The following is a 22,474-nucleotide window of genomic DNA, read 5'->3' as shown; positions in this document are numbered from 1 at the left end:
TTGAGATAGAAAACAGTGAGTACAAGAGTTTGAGAGGGCAAAAATGGAAAGGAATTGAACTGGAGGGGGTAACAAACTTTTTAAAGTATTTTTAAATGTTTATTATATTTAATGGTGTTTGAAGAAACCATGAAGAGGGAGAAGTTGTACTTAGGAGAATGGGATGTTCAAGAGGAGCTAACTTTGGAAATAAAGATTTCTTTTCCCCCTACCTGAGATGAATGGATGAAAATTTAAATCTATAAACAATGAAGTGTTTAGTTGAAGATGAAGGCATAGCAAGAATTTGATGGCTTTAATGTATGACCAAAGGACAAAGTACTAACTCAGGATAGTCGAACCACTGATAAGAGCCAGTTCACAAAAGTCAGTTGTTAAAAATTCAGGAACTTTGTCAGCCAATTGTTAAAATCATTGGTAGCTTGAAATCTGCCTTATAGGAATATTTACACAGCATAAATTGGCATATACTACAGATTGGGAGTTTTTCCCTCAAGTTTACTGGCACACCTCTAGAATACTTTGGGGCTTCCATAACAGCTGAGCCAAAATGCTTCCAGATGTTAGTGAAACCTAGGTTGAAGCTGGAGAACATGATCATGCATTGGACCTCGTCAACCCTGTTTTGTGTTCCTTGCCAGGCACTGTCTACTATAAAACAGAAAAGTTGGCTAGAGGATGATCAAAGGGTTGGGAATTAACAAAGTAGACTTCAGGATAATGAATTTAAGATATTAGAGAAAGAAAATGCTGGAATTGTGATGGGATAAGACTCTGGTTGGAATATAGAATGTTGTTTGTGAGTATCATGAAGAACAAGAAAGATGTCAATCAGGAAAGTTGTTTAGATCTTAGATCCCTGTGCAAAAACTTTTAGGATGTAGTCATGCTCATATATGGAAAAACTGGGCTTGGTGGAGGGGCACGGGGAGGGTATTTCTGTAAAGTAAAGGCAGTGAGTGTGTTCCTAACATCTAAAGAGTGGGGTTTTGGTCGCTAAGTCATGTCTGACTCTTTCGTGACTCCATGGACTGTAGCCCGCCAGTCTCCCATGGACACGTGGAATTCTCAAGGCAAGAGTATTGGAGTTGTTAGATCATATCTTGAAGTTGCTTAAGGATGACAGTAGGCAATAGAGACAGAAAGAACATGAGCCTGGTGTTTAAGTTATAAGGAGATGAAAACTGGAGCCTGCAGATAAGTTGGTGATTTGGAGACAGCAGGTACACGTATTTAAAATAATTAGCAGAGGATGGATGATTGATCATGAACTGCAAAAGACCAAGAGAGCAAAGCTGTATTCATTCACCCAGTCGAGTAAATGTACAGTGCCATAGCGATCCTGATACTCACAGACATAATCATCACCACTAACGATACTGGGCACTCCAGTAACGGCCGTGTGCAGTGCTGAGTTACACATTAAGGGGCCCAAGCAGAGGCTCAGACGCCTGTGGTCTGGGCTTCAAGCCAAGCAAGGATGCCAAACAATGAGGAGTTTTCAAATAACTGAATATTAAAATCATTAGAAGAAGTATAGCTCTGTTGTCTTTCTGCTTTATGATTTCGTATTATTTTTGTGTTTAATTAGAAGGAAGGTATTGATGTAGAGGGAGCATTTAGGTACAGGCACTATAATCTTTTCACCATTCTTAAGGTCCTATTTTAGCCCTGGCTGTCTTACTCCAAGAAGATAGTAATTTACTGGCTTTTTTCAGAATAAGGCAAAAATATCTCTTCTGGATGTGCAGACGATAAAAGATGTAAGCTAGTGAGCTTGTGTGAAAAAAAGAATATTTGGATCAACTTCTCTATTAATATCCACACTTAAGGAGTTATTTTTAAATATATGTTTCCCAGTTTTCATTTCTTAAATTTTCATAGCAATGTCAAATTAATACCTTCTGATCTCTAGAAAAGAGCTTGGTTAAGAGGGAATATGTTCCCCATATTTGATCCCCACAGATTAGTAGTCCTCGAAGACTTAAATTAACAACATATTTTGCATTCATTATATTGTTTTCTAGAAGGTAGTTAGAAAGGAAAAGGGGAAACAGTGAGGTTTATATATCAAGTATTGACCCATACTGCATGAACATAGTAGCCTGAAAACTGTCTCTCAAAAAGTAATCTATCCCAGGTGCACATAAATTAGAAATTTCATCTGTAAAGTCTGCTAATTTGAAAAATTCTGATTTCTGGTTTTTAGCTGCACAAATATATATCTTTCTAACAATAGAATAAGTGTCACTAGTATCAAGCAGTGAGTATAACTTCCCTGAAAGCAATATAACTTGAAACTGTAATTCTGTCTAAATTCTTCTTGACTAATATCCTTTCCCTTTAATAAATTCAAGATAGTTCTGCATTTTATTCAGTTTTCTAGCACTCATATATAAATGCCTTTATCCTTTATTATCCTTTGTGATAAATTTTAAAATTTGATAAAAGTTAGAAAATAGATTCATTTTAGGTCTCCTTACTGCCACATAAATCAGAATATGTCTATTTTTTGTCCTGTTCATGTTCCAGATACCATACTCCTCAGCATCTCCTGGGAATTATGTAGTAAGTACATTTGGGTTTGTTTGCTCATAAGAATTGATGTTATGTTTTATTTGGACAATGAAATAGTTGTCCAGATGTTAAGAAGAGCCCCTGTGTATTGGCCAAGAAGTGAACATCTGATTTGTATTGAGTTGTTTCATCTGCCAACCTCAGTACATATGTTGATGTTCATTAGTGAAACAGTTATCAATCTGGCCAAAATTGCCCTGAGTACTGTGTTTTACTTCAGCATGTGTTTCTGTAAGCCTGTACAATACCCTGTCCAATCATGAAGAAGCACCCCCAGTTCCACAGTGGTGTGCTTGAATTTGCAGTTCTTCATAATCTACACCCCCACAGCACCCTATTGCCATACACAGAGTCTAAGAAGACATTAAACTTTCTCCCAATCACAAAGAGAATCCGATAGCAGAATAATGACTAATAATTTGGGAGAGAGGTGTTTTCACTGTTAGAAATCAAGAGCACTTATCGTTTTGTACATGTTAAAAATTTCCAGTGATTTATATTTGTCAAATCAGTGGGGTTTACATGATGTCTTGAACTTACAAATGACCTTTTAACCATCATCACATTTAACCATGCTGCGTCTAAAGGCCATCACAGAAGATAGTTTGTTATACTGTTTAGCAGAGAAGCAGGAATAAATGGTAGAACAGAAAATCTTTCCCAAGGAAATATTCATAGGCGGTGGTTAACCAGAGTAGGAAAAAAGAGTACTTTGGAAGATCAATATCAATTGATCAGTTTTACTTTCCATGGAGGCAGTGTTCTATGAGCACAGTGGAAAATACACACGGTTTTGGGCCTGGGAACTTAGTGCTCAGAATTCCCTTAAGCTGTACAAACTAAGAAAGTAACTTTTTTCGTGTTCCCCATGAAGCCAAAATGAAAGTTTAACAGTTTGGGTACAACCTATTTTTTCTTAAAGTCAATTAAAAATATACTTCATATATAGCTTTATGAAATTATAAATTTGACATATTTAAAAGTAAATTTAAGCTGTTTAGTAAATAGCAATACATGTATTATTTGGAATAATTAGTGGACTGTGTCTGTGTACTCAGAATGAAACAAAAATCTAGCTGTTTAAAAGTTAATTTGACCATGTCCCTCTGAAAATTCTAAAACTCATTGCCTGAATTATCCATTTTGGTTGTGTGAAATAACTGAATTAACTTTAGAGTCACCTAACATCTCTTTCAAATTGACTGTACCTACAGCCTTAGGAGCCCTCACATTAGTCAGCATTGCCTCTAATTGATGTGATGGCTGAAGGTACAGTGCATCAGAGATGTTGTAGTTGAGACTGACAGAAGAAATAGCATCAATATATTTTTAAAGCATATGAATATCTTTTGGTTTTCAATTGCCTATAAAAACCAATGATACAAAATACAAGAAAATTACAGTAAACTAAATCATAAATACAAATACACATGAATTATTTCTATTTTATGGACTTGTAAAGGCCCTCTTAAATCGTTTCTCCTTAACCTCATTATACCTGATGTGATTAAGTCATGAATTATAAATCAGTGTTATAGGCTCACTGTTTTAAGAAACTTGTCAAACAACCTCAGTATATTTAAGCTAAATCTTATTTTGTATAACAGTGAAATGATTGTGCATTCAAAGAAAGTAAATTATGGAGAAAATATATTGCCTCTGCTGTTTTCAAATTGGATTGTTATAAAGTCTAACTTCTGTTTTTCCTTATACTGTTAAATGCAATGCCTTATTTTCACTGACATTTTGTGTACTTATTTAGGGTCCTCCTGGAGGTGGAGGGCCACCAGGAACACCCATCATGCCTAGTCCAGCAGGTACTGTAAATGAATGAGCCACATGGGTATTTCTCAGAGTAAAATAATAGAGTACAGAAACTGTTATGAGGGAAAGTCAGTAGTATCCTTTATCTCACTGGTGGTTTCATAAGTTGAGTAGAGGTAGCAAGTAGGAGGAAATAGTGCTCTTCAGTAACTATTTTCCAATTACTTTAAGCATTTAGAACACTTCTGTTGTGTAGGTAACAGATTTACAGAATGAAAACTGTGTTGATCTGTATGAATTGCCCAATAATTTTATCTGACTAGATATTTGCTTGAAACTGTGGAAAAGATCCAAATCCCACAGCTTGAGAAAATTTCTGCACAAGTAACATACGAAATACATGGACCCATTAGGTTTAATACAGCAAATCAGACTCACTGTATCTAGCACCTAAAACAGATGTGGATGTGCTATCAGTATCATTTATCCTACACGTCTATAGGTATTTATTGGTTAGCTAATCCACTATGTAATGGGGGCAGTTTTTTCATCTTTTAAACTAAAATACTTCAGTATTCCTGGAATCATGTCATATGATTATTTTCAGTGCCTCTCTCCTTTGAGACTTAAATACAAACTAGTGGATGTATTGTGTCTTGAGGCCTCTAGTGATGTTAATAGTACAGCCCTCTTAGTGCCCGGCAGCATGTAGCAGAGCCATGAACAAGTTCACACCATTGACTCCATAATCCTACAACTAGAAACGATTTGAGGTATAGCCCAAGAATCATGTACAGTGATGCTCATCTGATATAGCCAGCAGAGGACGAGAGACAACTTTCATGCCTAATCCAATTTTAGTGATATTTTTAAATTTTTATGTTTTATGGACTAAAACTTTAGCCATTAAGATTACTGTCAAAGAACTTTTAATGACACAGAGAAATAAATGTTCATGATTTAATACAATGTGATCACAATATTATTTTTAAATATATTACACTGAAATCTAAAAAGTAGATAAGAAATAGACTATCAGTTTTACCTTCTGGGTAATATGTGGGAAATTTTTATAATAAGAAAATAATTTTTATTATGTTGCCCTCAAATTCATATCTTATGAATTTGTTGAAATCTAAGATATATAGAAGTTTGAAACTGAGTATCATTAATCATACCAATAAGTATTTTTAAGTTTTGAAACTTTAATTTAGAAAAAGCAGAAATTTGATTGGTTCAGAATTTTACTTTGCTTCACTAACTCTTTGGAATGAATCATAAATATTTCATAGATCTCTGTCCTCAGAACATCTTCAGTGAAGTGAAACAGAATTCATTGAAGATAGAATTATATGAATTGAACATCTTGCCCACGTTTGCATTCCTTTTGGTGAAGTCAGGGTTTTATTTATGAAGGTAGCATATGATTAACAAATATTTCACTTGCAGTACTCAAAGAAAATTTTTGGAGTGACACTAAACTTTGCAGGCGATAAGTAATCTGATCAATTCTTCCTTTCAAGCCAAAAATTGCCACCGGTATTGCTGGCTTTTCTGCATGCTCTTTTATGTACTCATTCTTTATCAGTCAGTCCTCTAATATGAAGCCAGTATGCCCCAGCCTCCAAAAAATAGGTGCCAGAATATCTATTGTATATTTTTTTGTCTATAAATCATTTTCTAAAAAATACCAAACTTATTCCCTTAATGTTTTTTCATTTTCAGATGAAATTCTTTTGATTAGTCTTAAAAGCAATGAATTTTCTTTCTGCATATTTTAAAATATACAGCCCATTTTCCTTTCAAATTAATTACTAAAATTAGTAAGACTAATAAAGGTGAAAAGCCATTAAGTTTTCCTATGTTTAAGAAACAAACCCAGCTTTTCTAAAAGATAAGTTTTTATGGGATAGCGTTTATGCCATGAGTTGAATCTAAGTTAGCAGGTATTCATTGTCTATAGTATACAATATGAGTAAGACATGGCCCCTTTCCTCCTCTCAGAGAACTTATAACCTAGTCTGAAGCCAGAGGGAAGAATAAGACAAAATATTAACTATAATGCAAAGCACAATTCACTAGTGGAGGAGCACTCACACACTTTTAAGTATCAGGGGAAGTAAAACTTCTTGGAAGAGGTATCATCGGCAGTAGGCCTTGAAGAGTGAGAATGTCATCTCAGTAAGTGGAGATTGGGTAGCAAAGACGCTGGAGGAAAAAGAACAAAAATAAGGTGATGGAAAAGGATGCACATATGCAGGAAAGAAAAAGTAGCCCGAGTTGACAAGTGTATAGTATACATAAAAGTGTAAAAATACTTCAGGCCACAAAAGTAGATTAGGAGCTTACTTAGTATAAACAGAGGTCAGCCAGATGTGGGCATTTCAACTTTCTTAATAATATGATGTGTTAATCTAGATGTAAAAAATAATATTTAGGATTATGGATCACTGTTTATAAACAAAGGATAAATGGCATCTTACTCTAAAATAATAAATTAATGTTTAATAATGACAAAATAAGAGGAAAAGTAATTGCCCATTTCTCACTCTACGATTATTGCCATAAGCAAATGATTTTTATCTTCTGCCTTAAATCAGTGTAAAACAACTTTTTCAAAGTAGAGGCCTACAATATTTTATTTAAGAGAATTATATAATTGTGGGAAAATAGAAAAACATTTTATAACTATTAGTTTCTAAACATAAAATATTAAGCCTTTCACTCTAGGCTATACGTTAGAAACACCTATATTCAGACTTAATGAGGACTAGTAATAGACATGAAATGTAAAATGTTACGTGTATTTATATGGATATACACTACAGTTATTTTTATTATAATGAATCAAAAATAAAATGACTGAAAAAAATTTTATTGGAAGTTGTACTAGTGAAAGCTGGCTTTTACTTCAAGCAAGAGAATTTTCACTCCAGTTGTATCGTCTTTTTCTAATCTCTTTCTTTGGGAAGTAAGCCAGGATATTCCATCATCCTGCCTAAATATATTTTTTAAATTGGTATATTAAGAAACCTTAATAATAATTAAAAATTTATTAAATCTGAATTTTAAGAGATTTTTATTATACGTATTCATATAAATTGCTTAGAGAAGTCAAAAGGTTTTCATATTTTTAAAGAAGGAAAAGTTTACTATAATTTTTTCGACTTTTAAAGTGATATTCCTTTTGACCTGAACTATTCAAGTGATTATTCCTAATATATTAAGTAAATATTCCTAATTTATGACCTCAGAATGATAATTTCTGGGTCAGAAAATGGCTTACTTGTTTCTGAACATCAATAATGATATTTCAAGTGGTACCAGCTGTTAATATACATAGGTGTCCAGATCATCTTTGATTATTATTTTGTGATGACTTGGGTGTAAATTATAATGAAAGATATTAATTCAATAATATTTTGTTTCAGATTCAACCAACTCTGGAGACAACATGTATACTTTAATGAATGCAGTACCTCCAGGACCTAACAGGCCTAATGTAACTATGCCTTTTTTAAAAATTTTTGGAATGTATTTGAGGACTGAAGTCTCTAAGTACATTTCTTTTTGTTGATACTGGCTTTGTATTTTATTATCCAGGACCTTACTGGATATCAAAATATCAGACTCTATGTTCTGGGTTGGAAAAAAACATTATCTATAACATACATAACAAGAGATTTAATATTAGTATAATGTAAATGTAAAATGGAACTTAATTATAAAATGTTGGTATGTGGTCTTATTTCATCTCAAATATCTAATAATTTATATCAACTGTTTGAAGGTGACAGGTAATGTGTAATCATTTATGATCACCTTGTTTTGCACATCATTAACTTATTCAGGTGGTTCTGGTTTTTTCCTAATAAGCTCAAAACTAAATTAGGAAGTTGAATATGCTTGTTTTTCTTTAAATTTTTGAAATCTGGAGTTTAAATATAGAACTGAAGCAGTTCTACAGAAAGAATTTGGGCATTTTTAATAAGGCATATGGTTGTGATTTTTCTACAAACGCTTACAGAAAAATGGTATTGGTCTATGAAACCTACATGTTAACAAAATATTTTTATAACAATACAGTTCATATATATATATATATGACTAAAAGGTAGCTCAAAGAAAAATCAAAACATGTATAAAGAATTCCCCAAAGTATACCAAAAACTGGGGATGAAATATTATAATTGAGCTTCCTGTCAGTGAGGCCAACAAAGGGAAACTTGAAGTCGTCGGTGGGGTATGGCACTGAGATGTGGCTAGACCAAACTGAGGTGTTCTGCAAGTATGAAACACACCCTGGATTTTGAGGACTTATACGAAAAAATATCTCATTAAAGTTTTGTATTGACTATTTTTAAAAGATAATTTTGATTACATGACTAAATAAAACTATTAAAATTAACCTGTTTCTTTTTACTTTTTACTTTTTAAAGATGGCTGCTACTAAATCCAGATTTACTTATGTACTTCACACTTGAACTTTACATATTTTACTTCTATTAAGCAGCACTACCTTCAATTACCAGTTCCCTTTATATAATCAAATAAATTCTTTTTCAGGGAAAAAAAACAGTTTCCTGTCAGTAATGTCTAAAAGGTGTTTTCACAGAGATTTTAAAAACATTGAATACAATCATGAACAATGTTCATTTCAGAAATGCAGCACAAATATAGAAAAGCACTTCATACTGCAATTTCATATCTTAAAAGTTGATACATGAAAGGGAAGGAATAAGGGAGGAAAGCAAGAGCATATGGTGCTGACGACATTTCTGCAGGCAGCTGAACTGATGTCACCCAAGTGTGTTCCATTCTGGTCCTCTCACTTGTTACGAAGAGATTCAAAAGAAGTAGACGATGAGCATGTCATTCTTTCAAATACCATTTATTTGAGCCATGGGTAGTAAAAGCCAATGCCTGTTGAGGGCTCGGACTGCAGTGTTCTGTGCTTGAAGTATCATACCTACAGTCAGTGTTGCTTAAAGCACAGTGATGGCCAGATAAAGGGACCAAACCAAGGAGGAGCTCAGGCTGTGAGCCTCACTGCCACCAGTGTCTCAGCCCAGATCTAAACTATGCTTTGGTGGCGGGGGGCTGAGGGGGAGACTGAAAAACAACAGTAAGTTCAAAGTTAATTTCTCTGACCTCTCTTTAGAGGCATACATATTCCAAGTTGTCACTGGAAAATAAAAAACAATCCATGCTTTTAGGCAACAGAATTGGCATCACCCTGGGAGGATATATAAGCATGTGATATGGGTGAGCACGGTGATGGAAAGCCATGTTATTTCCACACAGAGTCAGTGATAGACAGCATGTCTGCTGAGGCAGCTTTTTTCCCCTAAAGCCTCCTTGATGAGTAACCATCACCACCCCATCTATAGGCACACATACATACAACATTTATAGACATACATACACCACACACATACATGCATTCAATATGGAAGAAATGATTTGGGCATGAGAAATTTTAAGAACAAGTGTTTTCAGTATCTTAACTGTACATATAAGGTGATTGTAGATAGCCTGTCTTCAAAGTGGAGTCTGAGCTTCCTCCGAGGTATTCCAGGGAGTTGAGGCAGAGACTGAGCGGCGGGCCATGGACTTTCCCACCACCTAGTCTACCACAGCACATCTGTTCACACATGTGTTGAACTAGACTCCTAATGTAAGGTTTCATTTGAAAATAAAGTAACACTACTTTGAAAGAATGTTAAATATAACTGCTTTTGAATGCCTAATTGTCATTAAACTGACGTGGTTGAGATTGCCAAGACAACTTAGGTATATTCAGCTATCCCCAAGGCACTAAATACACTTAACCTGCAAAATGACATTATTTATTTTGTCCATTTGAACAATGAGAGATTGTCTGCTACAAAAAAATGTATAATGTTCAGTTGTTCTTGTTAATAAGCCAATACTTTTAACAGCTTCTTAAGAATTACCTCTGGTTTATAATAGCAAAATTTGTCAACAGCATTGGAGAGAGTACTTCTCATTTGCCCTGAAATATATGTGCTTTCTGGTTAAGGATATCTTAAGGAAATTTTGGATATGGATAAGGATTAGCTTGAAGATCCAGAACATAGAGAAGATGTAATAAGGGAAATAGCAGTGCAGATAGAGATTCTAGAAAGCTTGGGGGAAATCTAGGAAAATAATCTCTATAACTTGTAAATGAAAATAAGTTGTAGGACTATCTTACAGTGTCGAAGATAGATATTGTGACATTGAGATAAACAACTGTTTTCAATATGATCACAGTCATTTTTTCCATTTTTTAAATAGTTTCCAATGGGCCCTGGGTCAGATGGCCCTATGGGTGGATTAGGAGGAATGGAGTCACATCACATGAATGGCTCTTTAGGTAAGGATATTAAATCTGATGTTCAGAAATGAATTCAAAGCAAAACCTTAATTTGACATAATATCATGATTTACAAAGTTCTTCTGTGTATAGGAGCTCATTTTGAAATGCTTCAGCTTTTACCTACAACTGATAGTTTAATCCATAGTATATTTGCTATGATGGCTGGACAACAGTTGAAAACTCAGATGTGTGAGAACTGTTCTATCCGAGCTCATATTCACAGGTATTTCCTTTAACCTATCGAAATCTGAGTGCTTATGATAAAAAGAGATGCTGCAACTTTGGGCACCTGGAGGACTGTGAAGTCCTCCCAATGGGCCTCTGGTATCTCCCAAGGTCTATAGACATAGTCTCAGAGGAACTTTGGTTCTCTGCAAAAATTTCTTAATTTTATTTCTCCTTTTTAATGTTTGTCTCTTTTTAAAAAGTAAAACCAGTTACCATATTGTGGATAAACTGATTCTCTTAAGAAAAAACACTGCCCATACTGTCTGTGTTCATAATAAAGCTGATTTCAAGTAGTACAAATAATGGTTGAAAACATACTTCATAAATGATGTTTCCTTACCAAATGAAGCCAGCTACCTGCAAGGTGAGCAAAAAGTTCACAACAGTTAGAAACAGAAACAAGTGGTAAAAAATTGATGTGGTCACACAGCACACTGTATATGTAGGCAGGCCAAACGCAAAAATAAAATAAAGGAAAAATGTTTATTTTATATCTGTATGTTTATCATCAGCATCTATCGTAAACTATTTTAAAAGTTGACAGTGGGGTTGGAAGTTTGTGCTAATTTTTTTCCTCTGAAAAAGAACCATCTTTTACTTAAGTTGGAGAAACCATGCCCATGAGTAACTCAGATTTACGCAGATTTCACAACCCCACCCTAGGTCCCCTTATGGCTCAGCTGGTAAAGAATCCGCCTGCAGTATGGGAGACCTGGGTTTGATCCCTGGGTTGGGAAGAGCCCCTGGAGAAGGGAAAAGCTACCTGCTCCAGTATTCTACTCTGGAGAATCCCCTGGACTGTATAGTCCATGGGGTTGCAAAGAGTCAGACATGACTGAACACCTTTAACTTTCACCCTAGGTCAGGGAATACCATCCTCTTATATTCTGAAAAGCTATGTAACTTCAGTAATCAAGAAATTACACTTTGATAGACTTTTTACTTTTAAGGATATATGCCTTATTTTTCTAGATTTCAAAATATTAATTTGTACAGTCCCATTACAGTGTTTATTAGTCATGTGTGACTGATTTTAAATTAAACACAAAATTCAATTCCTCCGTTGCACTGCTACATATCAAGTGCATATAGTCACATTTGCTGGTGGCTGTCATAACAGACAGCACAAAGAAACATCTCCAGCATCACACAAAATCCTACTGGACAGCACCATTCTAGAGTTTTACCTTCTAATTTAGCGCAAAATGATTTACTTTCCAGTCTTTTAATTGTAATATCATTTGTAAAAGGATAGCATTTGGTCATAGAGGATTCTCAGTTATATTACTCACTGGAATAGAATTTTCAGAACATTTTCACATTTACTTGGTATCTATCATGAATATTACTATATATTTTACATAATTATATATATTTAGTATTTAACAGCTTATTATGCTTGTTTATAACTTAATCATGTTAATAGGCTCTCATTTTATGACTGTCTATTAAATGCTGTGCTATTAAAATACAATGTTTTTATACCAGGATAATTATGTAAATAGTTGAAAATAAAGCTAAAATTGTGGCAAAGATTTGATTATTTTTGTTACCTAAGTTGTGATTCCATTTCTTAGGTAAGAAAATAAATTAGTATTGATGGTCCATTTTTCCTAAGAATTAAAATAAAACCACAACATTATATTTTGAAGACATTTTAACTTTTGACGGATTGCCACACATATTGATTGCTGCCAAAATTTTAATAGTAAAAATACTTCAATTTGGGTTATTATAGTAAAATGTGGTTCAGAATATTGTCAGGTCATGTTGCAAGTGCCCATTCTACATTTTATCAGATTTATGGAAGCATCAGTTCAGAAAAGAGATTTCTCTCTTGCTATCTAGTTGCATATCTATAAACATATACACATATGTATATTAGTATACACATGTTAAAATTTTGAATTGAGTAGGATATGTATGTCTGCTATTTTGCTTTCAGGAATTTATGATAGCCATAGTTATTTTTTTATACAAAAAAAGTAGATGATTGGGAAGTAGTTACAATTTTTCTTTGAATTAGCCATCAGATGATACTTATTCACCACATAGTATAGAGAAAAGTAATTTTTTGAGATTCAAAAATCCAGGAGACATGCATTGAAAAATACATACAGTGTACTTGATTATTGCATTTGTTTATATTAAAGGAATATTTAATATATAAATAGAATATTTACCTAATAAAGGCTTTTCTCTATTTTGTTTTAGGCTCAGGAGATATGGACAGTATTTCCAAGGTGAGTATTGTATATTCTGTGATTTTAATCTGAACTCTTATTAAGATTATGAGAGTAACATTATGAATTTTGTTCTTGAATAAGAGCTTGAAAGTAGAAGGCGAGATACAATTAAGTAAAAATTTAAAACATTAATGTACATAATCTGTGGGAAAGGGTAAAATGAGTCTTTTAAGAAGGTTTCAAAGCATGCTAAGATTCATTTACAGGATGTGATGTACATGATTAACTGATACCCAGGAAATAACAATCAGTTTAATCACATTATGCTGCTGCACATTTGTAAAGCAAACTGACATCGTTTAGATAATCTTGAAAATGTAAAGGAGTCTAGAGCAACATGAAAGAGGTAAATTTGAAAAAGTGATTATTATATGCAAGAAGTATTACATTTATACATCTCATTTGTCATTCAAACCCTTATCAGGCAATGCTGATGTCCTTAATCATTATTACAGTTCCATAAAATAGAGTAAGAAAGTAATTAGAGGGAAGTTATCTTAACAGAAGTTGGAAAGTTACCCTTCTAATAGCACATGTCCATGGTTTTCCTCTGTCAATCATCTGAGTATCTAAAATTAATCCTTTGCTAAGATGCCTTATATTTTTTGAAGAAGAATACCTAAATAGTTTTTAGGTCATGATGAATTTTAAAATAGTTCTCTGTGGGTCAAATATATATTTAGAATGGCTGATAAGAACTAATTATTAACTACCACTAGAGTGACTCTCTCAGAAGTCTGCTTTTTGCCAATAAATACAGAAATTCATTAAAGGATGCCTTCATTTTTAATTCCACTTTGAATTTATCTTCATGTATAATAAAGTAAAATTCCTGATGCCAAGAAAAGTAAAATGAAGTTGAGCTATGGATATTTCCAAATTAAGACTTCAAACTGAAAAAGAGAGAGAGAAGTTTAATTGGCATCCTGACATTATATCTGCATCGCTTGGGTGCTTGGCCTGAGAAGTTTGACATGCAGTTTGGATGTCTGTGTTTAGGAACCACTGGGAAGCTCTTTTTCTTTTCTAAAAATAGATAAATATATACAATGGGCACTATCTTACCTCTGTGGGAAATTATATTAGGTAAGCCTTCAAAAATCTTGTTTTCAAAATAAGATTCATTGTATAATTCCATTAGAGACTTCTTTCTCAGAAGCACCTTTACAAACCAGGTGACCATGATTATATTGGCTATCTTAGGTATCTGACAATTGATGTTGGCTGAATTGTGCTTTGTGGTCACAGTAAAATGTCTGAAGTTAAATTTGAGAAGCATATTCTAATATCTAAAGATAATTTATTTTACACAAAGGCGGGAACATCCAGTTTGCTTAAGGCCATCTTCCTAAAGTTTCCACTAACATAACCTTGTATACTACATGGATGTAAACAAAATTTTGCATGGGGAAGTACTTTGCAATTATAAAGCACTTTAAAAACTGTTAAAGGCCATAGTGAGAAATGAAATACCATCTTCTAATCTATCTTCCGATCAGATCTGTTGCCACGCCATCTATGCTTATTTTTCCATTCCTATTCCCAGAAACAAGTTTTTCCATCACACTGTGTCTACTGCTAGTAACATTCTCTTGCCTAAGGATGTACTGTTTATTCTTGAAGCATTAATTGACCACCCACTGTGTACTTTTGTGTACTGAATACTGCCTTGTGCATTGTGGGAAAATACAAAAGACTTCTTTAAATACAAACATAATCTTCGCCCTCAAGTGGTTCATATACGTAGGCGGGAATTCCTTCATTCAGTAAACATGAATGTGCCAAGGCATTAATCTGGACTATAAAAATCCAAAGTTAAACAAGATATAGTCTCTGCCCCCAAAAAGCTTAGTATAACTAAGGAGACCAAACAACTACAATAAGGAAAAACGTTTACAAAGGAAGTTCAAATACATTTCAGTTGACCTAAGAATTATGCCCAGGTAATAAACTTGCCACTCAACAGTGTACTAGAAATGACTAGTTGCATCCATCTTCAAATGGACTCCTAAGCATCTCATTTCTGCAGTGCCTCACTGCTCATTCCAGATTGCGGGCTCTAACCAGGCTGTCAGGGTGATGGCACCACGATTGTCTGTCCCATCTCCACTACACTAATGGTCACTTTATCTGTAATCAGCAGCATCAAACGTACCGTACACTCCCCTCCCAATTTTTTCTTCCCTACTTCTTTCCACTCACTGCTTAATTTTTCAGTCTTTCACACTGAGTTATGCAAGGTGTCACTAACTTCATTTCCCCTATCTTCCTCCTTTCCAACACATGTCCAGCTATCTCAAGAAGCTCTCCTCTCTTTTCTCTTATTTCCCGGGCTCTTTCCTTTTCATCCTATTCTTTTTCTAGTCATTCTTTGTGAATGGGAAGATGATATTATTTTTTAATAAACACTACTGCTTATTTTTGTTCACAATCCTTCTTGAGCCTCCAGTTGCATCTTCCTAATTCTCCAATTTAACCTGTATTTTTTCTTTTTTTATTTTAATTTTTAATTAGAGGGTAATTACTTTACAATACAGTAATGATTTCTGCCATACATCAACATGAATCAGCCACAAGTATACACATGTCACCTCCCTACCTTCCTCCCTATCCCACCCCTCTAGGTTGTCAAGCATCAGTGTTACATTTTTAAATTTCCTATTTTAAAAAGTTGTTTGACCAACATAACCATTTTTGTGCACTACAGTCTTGTCTTGTGGATGAAATCTACTGGAGATACTACACAAAAACAGAGCTGCAGTTACATGCAACGTATAGACACTTCATTGCCACCCACCGTCATAACCTGCTCTGGGCTGGTGTTTGGAACCATAACCTGCTCCCTCACCCCAACGTACAATGCCAATACTGAGTATGTCTTTCCCTATATCCTCATCATGTTATCCAGGGACCATCAACAGCACTGTGATGGTTTCCTTAAGTCTCCCCATTGAGCAACTTCTGTTGTTTTCACAACATTTTACAAAATTTACCTCACTTTTTTTTTTTTTAATGTCCTATATCATTTCACAGTTTTCAGGTACACCCAGTGACCTAGATAGGAACAAGTTTCAGAGATCTGATACTTAGTTTAGTTATGTATAAGGCTGTGTCCTTTTAACTTTCCTCCCAATGTTCTTACCTACACCACTACCTGCTCATAAAACAGCTTAACACTGAGTCACCACGCTATGAAAAGACTGCAGGGAAAGCACCACCATGAAGTATTTTATAAGTATTTAAATATTAATGTACTGTTACTTTTAAACTTCAAATATTTTTTTAATTGACACTTTGAATCAGGAATCAATATGAATGTAGCCAGACTTTCAGAGTTATAAATTAAGAAATGTTACCACTTATATGTAGAATCTTAAAAAAAGGTACAAGTGAACTTATCTACAAAACAGAAATAGAGTTACAGATGTAGAAAAGAAGCTTATGGGGTAAGCGGGGGGAGGGATAAATTGAGAGATTGGGATTGACATACACACAGTACTCTATATAAATAACTAACTAATATGGACCTGCCGTGTAGCACAGGGCACTCTACTCAGTACTGTGTAATGGCCTGTATGAGAAGAGAATCTTAGAAAAAAAGAATGGATATACATATTTGTATAACTTACTCACTTGCGATACACCTGAAACACAACATTGCAAATCAACTATACTCCAATTTTAAAAAAATGCTTAAATATGAAATGGAAAATTTGTTAAAGGAATGATACATGGCAGAAGTACAACAGAGTCTGGGAGCACCCCAGCTTAGTCAGAGATGCTGATCCTCTCAGTGTATCTTGCAGGCTTCTGACTAGGGGTCTGAATATTACACAAGGGTAGAGAGGGCTTATTTCATCATTTTTTTGAGTACATCAAAGTATACAGCTCAAATACCCTTATAGAGCTATGTTAGATTATTTTTTTACTCCAAGATTACAGTTTGTCCATGAAATGACAAATCTGTCTGGACCAAAAAGACTACTAGACTTGGGGTAAATCTTACAATATTTTTAAAAATAAATTTTCCCTTTTTTTGAACTAAGCCAATATTATCTTTCCTTATTTTAAAACAGTTGATTAATAATTTATTTCAGTGAGTTGTAGCTTAAGTAATTGCACCTCAATTTTACTTAATTTTTTTTTCAGGAAATCAAGTTATCCCTGTACATTTCAAAGTTCAGTTATTTTATACTTAGGAAATTCACATTTTCATAGGAAAAACAATTGTCAAAAAAATAGAACCCTCTTTATGCCATTAGGCAGTGGTTCCTGGACCCTTGGGGTTCACTGGCTAATGGAGCTCCTATGGACTTCAGAGAATCCGTCTTCTCAGATCCTCCCTCTGAGGTGCAGAGCACGGCAAGACACGAGCTGTATTTCCACCAGCTCATCTACCTGTTTCTGCTTTACACTGTAACCGTATATTTTAAAAGTCTATATTCTTCTGGGAATAACTCATTCATGAAATTTTCATTTTTATGACATAAGTCAGAATCCTCAGAAATTTTCTTTAAAAAAATTTTTTTTTAACTTATTCAGAAACAGAATATAAATGGCAGTGACTCAGGAAAAGACTCCAAAGCCTGGCTTCCATTTGAAATACCGAGTAAGAGTTTTCACCCTCGCCGTTTATTTTTGCAAGAATCCCTCGGTCACAGCCACAGCTCTGTGTGCTGCTGGCCACTCTGCATTCCCCATCGAGGTGGAGTGTCAGATGACCTCATGTGGCTAAAACCACACAGTAATAATGGGACCAGAAAATTTAAATAGAGCATAAAGCAATATACTGCTAACTTAGTGTTTGACTGGATAGCTCCTATCAACCTTTTTATGCTAAGAGTTTTGAATACATCTACTCAAACAAATGGTTGGAAAAGATTCAAGATCACTCCACACAGGAGCCTCCTTTCCCTCTACAAGTACATACTGAATTCTCAAAAGTTCTAGGGTATTTATTCCTCTTGTTCTTAACTATCGTTAACTATTTTCCTTTTTTTCCTTATGGTTCATATAAAAGTAATGGCTAAAATCGTGCTACTTACGTAAAACGCATGTAGAATTAAAGGGAAGTGTTTATGAAAATAGTGACTTTTCAAGTCTGCTTAGTAAAATCACCCAGGGAAGGCATTGTTCCATCCTTTCTAATCAATGGGTAGCCCTCTCTGTTCATCATGGGCCTCCTGGAAATGTTTCTTAAAATCTCCAGAGTCCTAGGAACTCCATAAACTGAAGGTGAGATTTTGAATAAATATTGATTCTGAGATTAACATGAAGAGTTATGGTGAGTCATTTGGGGTTTCTGTTTTTTAATTTTCATTTGGGAAAGTATATAGGTCTTGTCAAGGTACAAAGGATGAACTGGAACCCATGGTAGAAGTCTGAGGTAGGAATTATGTCTACTTTGTTCTTAGAGATGATGCTATAGATTCCATGTTTGAAACAGTACAATGTAAAAGGGAAATTAAAATCTTAAAAATGCTTTGTTTTCTAAATCTTGTTTACAGAATTCTCCCAATAATATGAGCCTGAGTAATCAGCCGGGCACTCCAAGGGATGATGGTGAAATGGGGGGAAATTTCTTAAATCCTTTTCAGAGTGAGAGTGTAAGTATTCCCTTGACTACATTATTATATCCAGATTTTATTTCTGAAGCTCTTCTTTAGAATAAATGCATGAAGCCATTATTATGACTATTTAGAGTTCAATAGGTTGATCTTTTAAGAGAAAATAATGTGGAATTTCTTTGAAAACATAAAAAAAATGTACTTTCAACTCTGATTATACGTACATGGTTACAAAAATGAAAATTCTAAGAACAATTTTTCTACAGAAATCATGCATTATGAAGGAACCTGCTAGAAACAGGTTGCACATTTGATCACCTTCCTCAGTCTCCACGTGACTGAAGCGTCCTGGGTCACCCTTTGAGGCTCCAAAACTTGTCTCTAAGATGCCTGTACTTCACACTCTAGACTTTCCTGCCTGGTGTGTTAACGCATTGTTTACATTTAACCTGAACTAGATACATCATTTTTTGTGTGACTATAGTTTTAAACAAAGGCAGCGTTCATGTCTACATAAAAATAGACAGCAGCTGCTGCTGCTGCTGCTGCTAAGTCACGTCAGTCATGTCCAACGCTGTGCGACCCCACAGACGGCAGCCCACCAGGCTCCCCCATCCCTGGGATTCTCCAGGCAAGAACACTGGAGTGGGTTGCCATTTCCTTCTCCAATGCATGAAAGTGAAAAGTGAAAGTGAAGTCGCTCACTTGTGCCCGACTCCTAGCGACCCCATGGACTGCAGCCTACCAGGCTCCTCCGTCCATGGGATTTTCCAGGCAAGAGTGCTGGAGTGGGGTGCCATTGCCTACTCCAGACAGCAGCAGGGAAGCAATAAAATTCATTCCTTCATCTAACAGTTACTGAGCACTCACCAAAGCAATATGCTAGGCACTGGAGAGACCAAAAGGGCAACATGGCATCTTTCTCAAGGAATGATCACACTAGACAATAGTTAATTAGCTGGGTTTTTTTCACACTAGAAATACCTGTAGAATTTTTAAAAATACAATTTCCCAGAAGCCTCCCTAGACCCAGTGACTCAGGATTTCCGGGAGTGGGGCCTAGCATACTTCCAGGTGAAAAAGCTTCCTCAGTGGTGCTGATCCACGTTCTCTGCTAAGAATGCCTGAACTGGAATGAAGAACTTCAGAACCCAGGCTGGTTTCATGTCCACAGGGTCAGTGCCTCCAGTACATGTGCTGCCATTATTAAAATTATGGAGGATCTACCAAACTATAAGCAGAATCAGAAGAGAAACCCTTCTGATTTTACCTTCATTTTGCCCTAATTCAGCCTTTACCAGAGATCAGAACTTGAAGCAGTAGCTTGTAGCACACCTAACTTTAACCCAGAATGGCCACATCCCCAAATGGAACCCAAGATTGAGTGTTCTGTGGATTCTTCTACTTGGTATTGACCTAGCACCTCTACCTGGGACAAGATTTCCTGTAATTTTACACTTGACTTCTGTTAAAACTAGACATAAGATTACACTGATTTTTAGTTTGGCTTTTGCATGCTATATACGATTAGTGGAGACAAGAAAGGTATACATAAAAATTTATATTTAAAAAAATCAAAGGATTAGCCCATCAGTGATGAGGAAACAGAAAAATGTGAGAAACTTTGTAGTTTGTCATAACGCTTAGGGTTATGGGATTTTTTTTTTTTTGGATCCTGGTTCTTTCTCTAGTTTGCTTCAAGACTATGGACAAATTAATTTTAATTAGTTACTATTGTCTTTATCTAATTAGAGACATTAATTTCATTTTATGTTAATTCTTCCAGTAACAAAATTTTATAATTCAGTGAGGTAAATGATAATTAATTCAGTTCAATTAGACATGTGTTGAGCCTGTAGTATGCAGAGCACTAGGTTAAGGACAAAGTATTCTGAAATAAACATAACACGTCCCTAACCTCAAAGAATGCAAATCTGGTGGGGAAAATGTGTTCACACAGCTAATTAAACCACGTGTCAGATTAACAGGTACTGTTAATAGAAACCATGTGTTTAAAGAGCACTGAGGAAATTTATTAGCTTTGTATTGGACAAGAAAACTTCTTTAAAGAGATCCCATGTGACATTAGAGGCTGGGACGAGAGGAACTCTCCCCACTCTTCCTTCCCAGACTCCTTGTTGGTGACAGCTTGTTCGTCGGGGAGGGGCCAGCTTCATAGTGGGCATCAGAGAGCTTTTCGTGGTGATCAGAAAACCAGAGAGAAGGGGAGTTTAAAATCTACTTTGTGTAAACACCAGCCTCGCCCTCTGGCCCCAGGTGGACTATGCACACACCAAACAGCACATCCCTTTGGGACTGTGTGCACAGCATAGAGAGCAGCTGAGCAGGGCTTCCCCCTCCCCTAGCCCGGCCTTGCTACCCTTGAAGCGAGGAAGGAGGTAAAATGCCAAGCTGCTATGCAGAGTTACAAAAAACAAAAAACTAAAAGCTCCAGCCTGTCTCCCCTCCCCTCTCTCATCCCCACTAGAAAAGTCCCCCAGAGAGAACTGCTTGGATGGGGGTGGAAAACCTGCCTCTGCCTGGAGTGTAGCGCAGCCCTGGAAGCAGGTCGCACAGCCCTGGAAGCAGGTCCACACTGGCCACTGGCCATCCCCGCCCCCCACCCTGTGAGGGGGTCTCCACTATGAATGACGCCCTTGATATGGATTCTTCTGCTACATTTTTGTTTGCACTTTAAAAGATCAAGAAACGGAGCAGAGAGGAGGAAGACAAAAGAAATTCATTGCAAATTGTAGTAGTATGTAGACATATGTAGACAAATGTAGTAAGGCCTTAAAGCTGTAAATAGACTTGGTATCTCTCCTAAGTTAGCTTTACTATCATCAAGGAAAAGCAGAACTGCTTAATGAATTCAAAAAGGAAACATTTCCCGTGACTAAACAGGCAATCAGATTCTAGTGTTTAATGCACATAACGTCTGTAAAGCCAAAATTTTTGAGCAGTCTGCCTTTTGAGCGTTTGTCACTCTTTATTTTGAAGTTTAACCACAGAAGAAGCCTGGGAAGGAAGCAAACATCTATTAACTGATTGTTACAGACACTGTCCCAGTTATTTCATACATGCTGCTTAATATAATCCATATACAGACGGAAATGTCCACCCAAAGGCAGAAACCTTGAAGTGCCAACATACTTTATGTAGAAAAATGTGAACCAAAAAAAATAGAGCCACTATTCAGACTCTTTGGGGCGGGGGGAAATCATAAACAAGCCTTTATTTCAAAAAACAAAGATGCCCCCTAGTGTTCAAACTCTAGAAAATGTTTGGTTTTGAAAACAATACAACAAGGTTTAATTCAAAATAGTGCTTCATGCCTCTCAGGAGAAAGCAGTCTTATTTCTTGAATTAATTTAGCATAATACTTCAGCATAGCATTGAACTATAATCAGCTGAGCAAACATGCTGTCAAAATCATGTTGCCAAATAGGAGTTATCAACAAGGCAGTAGATCATTTCTTATTACCCTTACTGCCTTTTGTCATTTTCTGCTATTGCAAAGAAATCACATATGCCCGCATGTATTTTTTTTTTTAACATAGCCACATACACACTAGATTTATTTCACTTTAGTTCAGCTCAGGTACCTGTAATATTATCTCTTATTTAATAAGAAAAGAAAATACCTAGATGCTTAGAAATAAACATAGGATCTGAAGTGTTCTTAGTGTGTGAACAGAAATGCACACACA

At 35.4% G+C, this 22,474-nt stretch overlaps 1 protein-coding gene across 22 annotated transcripts in view; it reads left to right on the top strand.

Annotated features, from left to right (window-relative positions):
• The window catches only part of SSBP2 (single stranded DNA binding protein 2), a 305,690-nt gene that overhangs the window by 277,288 nt on the left and 5,928 nt on the right, over nucleotides 1–22,474 (top strand). For 13 of the 22 annotated variants that reach the window (XM_068980373.1, XM_068980366.1, XM_068980367.1 and 10 more), the window contains 6 exons: nucleotides 2,533–2,568; nucleotides 4,340–4,394; nucleotides 7,773–7,843; nucleotides 10,642–10,720; nucleotides 13,166–13,194; nucleotides 18,705–18,803. In XM_068980373.1, the coding sequence (XP_068836474.1) occupies nucleotides 2,533–2,568; nucleotides 4,340–4,394; nucleotides 7,773–7,843; nucleotides 10,642–10,720; nucleotides 13,166–13,194; nucleotides 18,705–18,803 (369 nt within the window). The remainder of the gene's footprint in view (nucleotides 1–2,532; nucleotides 2,569–4,339; nucleotides 4,395–7,772; nucleotides 7,844–10,641; nucleotides 10,721–13,165; nucleotides 13,195–18,704; nucleotides 18,804–22,474) is intronic. The other 9 variants (XM_068980369.1, XM_068980355.1, XM_068980354.1 and 6 more) reach the window with 5 other exon arrangements.

The sequence above is a fragment of the Capricornis sumatraensis genome, chromosome 9, assembly GCF_032405125.1.
Source record: "Capricornis sumatraensis isolate serow.1 chromosome 9, serow.2, whole genome shotgun sequence".
Taxonomy (NCBI): Eukaryota; Metazoa; Chordata; class Mammalia; order Artiodactyla; family Bovidae; genus Capricornis; species Capricornis sumatraensis.
This window is presented reverse-complemented; position numbering and strand designations above follow the sequence as displayed.